The 10,302-nt window shown below is 34.7% G+C and overlaps 1 protein-coding gene across 1 annotated transcript in view; it reads right to left on the minus strand.

Annotated features, from left to right (window-relative positions):
- Positions 1 to 679: 679 nt before the first annotated feature.
- Positions 680 to 10,302, minus strand: part of LOC141665028 (uncharacterized) — a 14,415-nt gene continuing 4,792 nt past the window's right edge. Inside the window, exons 2-7 of the mRNA XM_074470985.1 lie at positions 3,129 to 3,881; positions 2,781 to 2,999; positions 2,343 to 2,689; positions 1,612 to 1,856; positions 1,416 to 1,557; positions 680 to 1,327 (exon numbers count right to left, since the gene is read on the minus strand). Coding sequence (XP_074327086.1) covers positions 680 to 1,327; positions 1,416 to 1,557; positions 1,612 to 1,856; positions 2,343 to 2,689; positions 2,781 to 2,999; positions 3,129 to 3,881 — 2,354 coding nt within the window. The remainder of the gene's footprint in view (positions 1,328 to 1,415; positions 1,558 to 1,611; positions 1,857 to 2,342; positions 2,690 to 2,780; positions 3,000 to 3,128; positions 3,882 to 10,302) is intronic.

Below are 10,302 nucleotides of genomic sequence, written 5' to 3' on the forward strand. Positions count from 1 at the left end.
AAAATGTATACTTCAAAATCAGCATTCACGTGATATGTGGATCTGGGGTCAATAAAAGCAAATGTCTCCACCAGTTCTGGTATTTCACTAATCTCAGAATGCAAGTGCCTATCGAAAGAGTGCTGATATTAAAATGCAAGTTCTGGAAAATTACAAACATTAAAAAACTGATCATTAAAAAGAAAAAAAAGGTAACTTACGCTATGTACCTTGCAACTACTGCTTGGCCCAACATTTCAAACTTCAATAAAGACACAACATTCTTATGCAACAAATAAATTGTTTTTTCATGTCCAAACACATTCGGCTCACATCGAACCTGGATACTGACCCCGGTAGTTTTTATCCAAGTTGTTGCATGTTTATACAATAGTTTAAAGCCCTTTGGCAGTTTCGCACCTGGCTTTGCTTGAAGAAATTGTGCCTTCAAATCCTGCAACCCGTCATTCTTTTTTATTTTTTCAGCACTTGTTCGGGGCCTTTCTTTTTTCTGCACCTGATGATAATATAAAACCAAAATAAAATGTACATACCACTTAATTTTTAATATCTTGAAACGAACAAAAATTACAGATAGACTTCTATAACTACATTGAAAAATTACAAGAAAACAGAGATCACAAGAGACATTACAAATAACAAGAAAAATTACAAATAAGGAGAATATATAGCTAGACTCCTATAACTTTTTGGCCCATATACCCTCAACATTTTCTCTTCTATTACAAACACTTGCATCATCAATATTAGCAGGGTCACATGTAGGGATATTAGAACAGAATGGGGGAGGGTTCCAGGAGGTGTCTTCAGGAGCATCTTCATTGTAAACATCATGATAGTCTCGAGTTGTCGCCGAAAACACAACGGACCAATTAGCATCAACTGGATCCTCAATATAAAATACTTGGTTGACTTGGTCAACAGAGACATATTTGTCCTTTTTGTGACCTGGTCGATTGAAGGTGACAAGGGTGAAATCAAGATCATCGGACTTGACCCCTTTGTCACTTGCTGCCCATGTACATAAAAACAGAGGGGCCTTGAATGCGTGGTAGTCTAATTCCCATATTTCCCTGATCACCCCATAAAATTTTAAATCACTCTCTATAGGATTCATGTCCTTAGCACTAGAGACTTGGACTGTCCTCGCAACTAATGACACACCACTATTCTGAACTACCCTTGCATTATCTCGATCCTTTGTGTGGTATCGGACCCCTTCAACAGCATAACTTTCGTAAGTCAAAACTGAAAATGAAGGTTTCCCAGCCAACCATCTTATAGTTTCAGATACGGCTTCCGCATTCTCCCTCATTTCTGTATTGACCTACATATAATTTATTGATGCATATAAGTGGCTACAAATTTAAAAACACGACTTATAAAAATAAAAGAGAAGGAAAAAGAATGTAAACCAACTTTTTGTTCAAACCAATCGGCAAATTGTCGATTGTGCTCTCCCAATAGCCACTGTACGTACTCTTCTTTTTCCCTCGATAAATATCTTCCAAATATTTTTTATGCAACCTGATATTACTTACATCAAATTCGACTAAACTATACCAAATACAACTTTAACAATTATATGTATACTTTTTATGTTTTACTTACATAACATATGGTTCCACTTCTGAATTATTACGAAGAACTGAAAGATGAGCCTCATCTCGTTCTTTTTCCGCAACTGACTTCATAGTCACACCACCGATTGGACCAGAAATTTTTTCTTCATCTTTCGGAAGACCGGCTGTTCTACTACTCCCGCTATAGAACTCACTGCAAAATTCTATTGACTCTTCTTTGAGGTAACCTTCAACTATACAACCTTCTGGATAGAATCGGTTTCTTACATAACTCTTCAATATTTTATTAAAGCGTTCAAATGGAAACATCCATCTATAAAAAACCGGTCCACATAATCGCAGTTCCCTTACTAGGTGGACCATAAGATGTATCATAACATCAAAAAATGATGGAGGGAATATCTTCTCTAACTCACACAGGGTCAATATCACATCTGCTTGTAATTTATTCAACTTTGACACATCTACAACTTTGTTGCACAGAGAGTTGAAGAAAAAACACAATCTTGTGATACTAACCCTAACATTTTTCGGAAGCACTGAACGAATGCAAACAGGTAGTAGTTGTTGGAGAAGGATATGGCAGTCATGGGACTTTAAACCATACAACTTCATATCAATCATCGATACACAATTTCTTATATTTGAAGCATGTCAGTATGGAAGTTTCATGTCATACAATGATGCCAATATTGTTTGTTTTTCTTTCCGGGAGAGAGTATAAGGGGCATGATGTAGGTATGTTCTTTTCTCACCTACTTCTGGAGCTAAATTAGGCCGTATTCCCATGTCAACCAAATCAAGACACGAGGCAAGGCTGTCTTTACTCTTGAATTTCATGTGCAGAAGTGTCCCAATTATATTATCACACACGTTCTTTTCGACGTACATGACATCTAAACAATGTCGAACATGGTGAAACTTCCAATACTCTAACTCAAAAAAAAACTGACTGTTTTTTCCATGGAGACTCCACCTTTTTTGGCTTCCCCCCCTTCCCAAAACTGAACCTAAGTTGCTGTTGTTACCCCAACACTTCCTTTCCGCTAAGTGGTTCAGGTGCACAACCAAATTCTTGTTCTCCATTAAAAGCTGTCCTTTGTCTCCTATACAGATGATAAAGATCTAAATACCGACGATGTCCTTGGTAGCTCATTTTTCTACTACGACTTAGATATTTAGCCACGGTCTAATCACCGCATACTGGACAGGCCCTATAACCCTTATTAACGCACCCCGACAAATTTCCATATCCCGGAAAGTCATTTATTGTCCACATCAAGATTGCCTTTAGAGTGAAAAAGGATTTGGTATGGGCATTGTACACGTTTGGTTCACCTTCCTCCCACAATTTTTTTAAATCGTCGATCAGTGGCTGGAGATATACGTCAATATCATTACCAGGCTCTTGTGGGCCTGAAATTAATGTTGTTAACATCATAAACTTCCTCTTCATGCATAACCATGGAGGAAGATTATATGTTAATAACATAACTGGCCATCAGTTGTACCGATTATTTAATCCATTGTTGTGTGGATTTATACCATCGGCCGCTAATCCTAAACGTATATTTCTTGCCTCGCTACCAAACTCAGGCCACCTACAATCTACATTTCTCCAAGAAGGAGAATCAGAGGGGTGACGCATCTTTCCATCTTTGGATCGATTATTTGCATGCCAACTCATTAATTCAGCAGTAGATGAAGATTTAAACATTCTTTTAAATCTGGGGATTATCGGAAAATACCACATAACCTTAGCTGGCACATTTACCCTAACTTGACCATCTTTGCCAACTTTCCAGCGAGAGAGATGGCATTTGGGACACTCGGAAGAAGACTCGAGAATTGGACCCCTGTATAATACGCAGTCATTTGGACAAGCGTGGAATTTAATATACTCGAAGCCTAAATAAGTCAAGGTTTTCTTGGCTTCATACATATTAGACGGAAGCAGATTATCTTTAGGAAGAATTGATCCAATTGATTGAAGCAGATCAGTAAAAGCTTTATCGGAAACTCCAAACCTAGCCTTCCAATTATGTAATTTTAAGACCGACTCCAGTTTAGTACACTCACTTCCCTCAAACAGAGCTTGTTCTGCATCGGCAACAAACCTCTTAAAGTTATCTGACTCTTTATCACAATCTTCCCTACTATAGGCTGCTTCACACACGTTAAATGTTTCTGAAATTGGTATGGGCTTCGAGGGAGGACAAGTACTACCAACAGATGACCTAGTACTATTATCATGGTTTTCTCCAAGCCAAATCCAATCAGAATATCCTAAACTAAACCCTGATTCATAAAGATGACCTCTGATTATATTCACAGAAAACTTTTTGAAGTTAGAGCAGTGTGCACAAGGATAAGGAATTTTCTTGGGGTTTTTAGCATTTTCCTCGGCAAATATCAAGAAGTTTTCAACACCAATTTCATACTGTATAGAATCCCTATCGGCTTTTATCCAAGACTTATCCATTTAAAACCACCTGGTATGTCACTAAAAAAATTCAGTATAAGGCTTATATTTATTTTATAAGTCTAATATTTATTTTTGAAGTCTAACTTGATTTTAAGTATGACATCCACACATAGGGCAGACTATAAACGACATAAGAAAACTGATAATTCATATTATAAATAATGCATATTATTTATTTTAATGTTATATATTTTATTATAATATGATATGAATTGATTTGTAATGCATTACGTAATTCATATTATACATTTAATTATAGTACTAGTACTATATATTAACTAGTCATTCGGTACTTAATGTATAATCACTATATAATTAACCATAGTATAATAGTCAGATCACGGATGCAGATTATTAAATTATAAATATACTATTTTCAACTAAACACTTGCATACACAATCACTAAATTAACCACACACTTGCATCCAAAATTTAGAACATGACTACATTTAAATATAACATACTAATACCAAAATGAATTCTCCTGCACATAATTACAAATAAAACAAAACTGAGATTTCATATAATACATAATGCATATTATACACAACACATAGATCAACATAAGAACCAACTACATAGCACATAGACAAAAAAACACTATCAAAACTAACAAAACAAATCAAATGTATAAGCGTACAAAACAGAGTTGGAAAAGAAAACTCACCGAAGATCGAAAAATTAAACAGCACTAATGTCCTGCAAAAACAAATCACAACATTACAAACAAATGAAAACCTAATTTATAAAAATAAAAAAAAAATAAAAAAATACAAATGTACAACCAAAAACACCCAAATTACCAAAAGCTTTAAATCTTTTTCTCAACTTAGGTCCTGTATACAACAAGAAGAAAAGTATTAGCAACAAGTTTAGACATTAAATTAATAAAAAAATAAGGGTTTCGAATTAGATAAAACCCCAATTTACAAAATTAGGGCTTTGAATTCAAAAATCCTCAACTTTTAAAACTGGTCTTCATGCAGAGAAGACCAGTTCGTTTCAAGTAGATACAACACTTACTGAAGTAGAGAGGTTAACTGAAAGAGGCTTAACAGAGAGATTGAGAGCGGAGAGAGAGAGAGAGAGAGAGAGAGAGAGAGAGGTTCCACAGACAAGTGAGAGAGAGAGAGAGAGGTGAGAGAGAGAGAGGTGAGAGAGAGAGAGAGGTTCGAGAGATTGTGATGGTGAGATGATGGCCGGAGTTCAGAGAGATTATGAGGGAAGAGAGGTTCGATCGAGAGAGAGAGGTTCGAGAGAGAGGGGGGCTGAGAGAGAGAGAGAGAGAAAAAATTTCTGTTAGTTTTTAGTTTTTTAGTTTTTAGTTTTCTGTTTTGATTTTGTTGTGTCTGAAAATTGATTTGGGGGAACCAAAATTTGGTTAAGGGGGGAGAATTTTGGGATTGGGGGGAATGTAGAACTAAAAACTGAATGAAAATTTCACTAACGGGGGAAAGAAATGGTGGGCGCGAAATTTGTTTTTTTTTTGGTGAATTTTAGACATCGGTTTAATTATAACTGATGTCTACAAAGAACAAAGACATCACAAAAACACGGGGTGATGTCAATACTTTTTTTAACATCAGTGGCAAAGTTAACCAATGTCTAATGTGTGATGTCTATTGACATTATTCTTGTAGTGTATACATAACAGCTTACAAGGGTAAGCATAATCGCTCAACAGTACCAAAGTATGAATAACAGAATAAAGCAGTAATGTAACAATAATAGGAACAGAATTGTAATCATGATAGCAACATTATGCAACAAAATCAGAGAAAACTGGATATCACTAACTAGCATGCTTCATCAAAACAACATAACAGAGTGCTGTAAAAACACCAGAGTCCAATTTTTAGCATGCTAGTCACACTTGTAAAATTACTGTATCAACTATTCGTACCCTTACGGGAATCATAAAACCAAATCAAATACGTAATGGATATGTGTAGACAGCTGATCAGGCTATCAACACTAGACGGCTCCAACTGCCATCTCATTTATGGCTCCAACTGCCATCTCATTTATCTATTCCGAAACTCAGAGACTAGCTAGGTCTCTGACCTGCTGGAGAAATCGGTTATACATTGTGCGCAACCGAATTAGCCTCTTACGCCAACTCAATAGGCCTACTCTGGCCCCAATGTATCCCATATCTGATTGTTTTAATACAGTTTTCAAAATCATCACTTTTACCTATCTCTTTTTCAAAACCAATTTTGTCACAGCACACTATTCAAATCCTCTTTTCATTTAAATCACGTTTAGAGATAGGTCTTTTCAGAAGTTACTTTTCCCCAAAAACATAATTTAAAACAACATTTTCAAACACAGGGGATACGTAACTTAAAACGTTTCCGTTCCATTACAAAAGTAAAACATTTAGTTATTCATATACACTGAACCATAAAAAGAATGGTCAGGGGTACTTGCCTTGCAACGCTTTACAAAACCCTAAGTAGCTTTCACGCTGACTTTAATCCTGGGAAAACTCGATCAGAATCTATAAATACAGAATACCCTAATCAGTTACACCGACATGCTTGATATCCTCAAATTCTAACAACTCAATCCGATAACCCGACTCGTATCATTATTATACACATAAACCCGTAATCACATAGTCACGTAGTCGGAAATATTGTTAGGGGTAACACGTATAAATACATATACTTTCGAACATATTTTTAGGAAATTTTGGCAGCATCTTATTTATTTATAAGACTACCCGTCGATTACGATCGACGTCCATAATCAAAACAATCCACAATATTACGCCACCATTTATACAACGTACATTCCAACACCAGTCACAATCAATCATTCAAGTCCGAAAATATTTTACGCAATCCTTTTTATTTATTTATAAAATTTAGGACTCAGAACATCGTCATCACCGTCCACCGTCCGCTCGTAACAAGTCATCGCGGTACGGCGGCAAAATTTATTTGTGCCCGAAATATTCGGGTATCCAAATAAATTCCACCGATTTATTAATAATTATTTTCCCACATGAATAATAATATCACGAATTTACTCAATAATTCCTGCAGAAAAAAAAATGATAATAATCAAATCCAACTCCATAGTCTCGGCCCAACTGAAAAAGTCCCAAATGTATCGGCCCAAAAGCCAAAACAACTGAACAGGAACCCAAGGAAACACACACGCAAACGCGCCGCAGAACCACAAAAGGGCGGTAACATAAGGGGCGGTGCCGCTTTCTACCACCACTCGACACACACAACACAATCACACACACAACACAATCACACACACAACACAGCACATACATTTATGTATATACTATAGGAACGAATCAGAATCAGGCAACCGGAATAAAGAGGGTGACGGAAAGTAATTACCGAACACAGGGAGCCAGAGAAGAACACCGGAAAAGCGAGGAAGAAACAGAGGTGAAGAACGAAGGTAGAGCAGTAAAAGTGAGAAGGAAGAATCGATGGAGAGAGACAGGGACAAAGAGATGATGTTTGGGGAAATAAGCTACTGCCTGCACGTGTCCTTCAAATGGGTTGTTAATATTCTTTTACGAAATGTTAACACGTGTCCCTGAGTATTATGGGTCGAATAATTAACCGAATTTTGAAATCAACGAGTCAGGGCACTTCGAAAATAATCTCGTTAAATCACGATAATACTTTTAAAGTATTTTAAATATTTCGAGGTTTATAAAATATATATTTTGACATTTTTTAAACCATTTCTAAAATGCAATTGGTACCCGTTTTTAACAAATAAATGAAACAACGGTTGGGTGAAATCAATCCCAAAAATTTTCAAAATAATTTTAAAATTCTCGGTATATTCCAAACTTAATAATACGAGTTTCATAATTTTTGAAGATTTTGATAATTAAATATGATTTTACCATTAAACACACTCAGAAAAATCATTTAAAAGTGAATAATTAACGAAATATTGATTTCTCAATTTTATAAAGTCCTAAAAATAATTATTGAAATTATAAAATTAGAAAACAAATTTTAAAGACAGTTCAAATATTTATGGAATTAAAAATACAATAAAATCACTTTTACAAGCAAAAATAAAATTCATATAACTCACCAATAAATCACACAATTCCAATCTCACATATCAATAAATATAAATAATTACATAAAAAATCCATAACTGCTGCCAAAACCATACACATATTTTATTTATTTACGTAAACCTTTATTACACTTCCAAAAATTAGAAATAAAATAAAAATACACGAGTCGTTATATAGAACCCCCCTCTCTCTCTCTCTCGAACCTCTCTCTCTCTCGAACCTTTCTCTCTCGATCGAAGCTCTCTCCCCTCACAATCTCTCCGAACTCCGGTCATCATCTCACCATCACAATCTCTCGAACCTCTCTCTCTCTCTCGAACCTGTCTCTGGAACCTCTCTCACTCTCTCTACGAACCTCTCTCCGCTCTCAATCTCTCCGTTAAGTGTGTATCTACTTGAATCGAATAGGTCTTCTCTACATGAAGACCAGTTTTAAAAGTTGAGGATTTTGAGTTCAAAACCCAAATTTTTTAAAGTGGGTTTTTTCTATTCGCAACCCTTATTATTTTTTATTAATTTAGTGTCTAACTTGTTGATACTACTTTTCTTCTTGTTGTATACATGATTAATCTAAGAAAAGATTTAAAGCTTTAGGTAATTTGGGTGTTTTTGGTTATTCATTTGTATTTTTGTTTGTTTTTTTATTTTGTAAATTAGGTTTTCATTTGTTTGTAATGTTGTGATTTGTTTTTGTAGGACATTAGTGTTGTGATATGTTTTGTACGCTTATATATTTGATTTGTTTTGTTAGTTTTGATAGTGTTTTTTTTCTATGTGCTATGTAGTTGGTTCTTATGTTGATCTATGTGTTGTACAATATGCATTATGTATAATATGAAATCTCAATTTTGTTTTATTTAATTATGTGCAGGAGAATTCATTTTGGTATTAGTATGTTATATTTAAATGTAGTCATGTTCTGAATTTTGTATGCAAGTGAGTGGTGTGAAATCTCAGTTTCGTGTTCTTAATTTAGTCATTGTGTATGCAAGTGTTTAGTTGAAAATAGTACATTTATAATTTGATAATCTACATCCGTGATCTGACTATTATACTATGATTAATTATAGTTAGTTATATAGTGATTATACATTAAGTATTGAATGACTAGTTATATATAGTACTAGTACTATAATTAAATGTATAATATGAATTATGTAATGCATTAAATCGATTCATATTATAATAAAATGTATAACATTAAAATGTATAATACATTATGTATAATATGAATTATCAGTTTTCTTATGTCGTTTATAGTCTGCCTTATGTGTTGTTGTCATGCTTAAAATTAAGTTAGACTTATAAAATAAATATTAGACTTATAAAATAAATATAAGCCTTATACTGAATTTTTTAGTCACATACCAGGTGGTTTTAAATGGATAAGTCTTGGATAAAAGCCGATAGGGATTCTCTACAGTATGAAATTGGTATTGAGAACTTCTTGATATTTGCCGAGAAAAGTGCTAAAAACCCCAAAAAATTCCTTGTCCTTGTGCACACTGTTCTAACTTCAAAAAGTTTTCTGTGAATATAATTAGAAGTCATCTTTATGAATCAGGGTTTAGTTTAGGATATTCTGATTGGATTTGGCATGGATAAAACCATGTTAATAGTACTAGGTCTGTTGGTAGTACTTGTCCTCCCTCGAAGCCCATACCAATTTCAGAAATATTTAACGTGTGTGAAGCACCCTATAGTAGGGAAGATTGCGATAAAGAGTCAGATAAATTTAAGAGGTTAGTTGCTAATGCGGAACAACCTCTGTTTGAGGGAATGAGTGTACTAAACTAGAGTCGGTCTTAAAATTACAGAATTGGAAGGCTAGGTTTGGAGTTTCCGATAAAGCTTTTACTGATCTACTTTACTCAATTATATCCATTCTTCCTAAAGATAATCTGCTTTCGTCTAATATGTATGAATCCAAGAAAACCTTGACTGATTTAGGGGTCCAGTTCTTGAGTCTTCTTCCGAGTGTCCCAAATGTCATCTCTCTCGCTGGAAAGTTGGGAAAAATAGTCAAGTTAGGGTAAATATGCTAGCTAAGGTAATGATATTGACGTATATCTCCATCCACTGATCGACAATTTAAAAATATTGTGGGAGGAAGGTGAACCAAACATGTACGATGCCCATACCAAATCCTTTTTCACTT

This window comes from Apium graveolens, chromosome 6 (assembly GCF_009905375.1).
Source record: "Apium graveolens cultivar Ventura chromosome 6, ASM990537v1, whole genome shotgun sequence".
In the NCBI taxonomy this organism is placed as follows: domain Eukaryota; kingdom Viridiplantae; phylum Streptophyta; class Magnoliopsida; order Apiales; family Apiaceae; genus Apium; species Apium graveolens.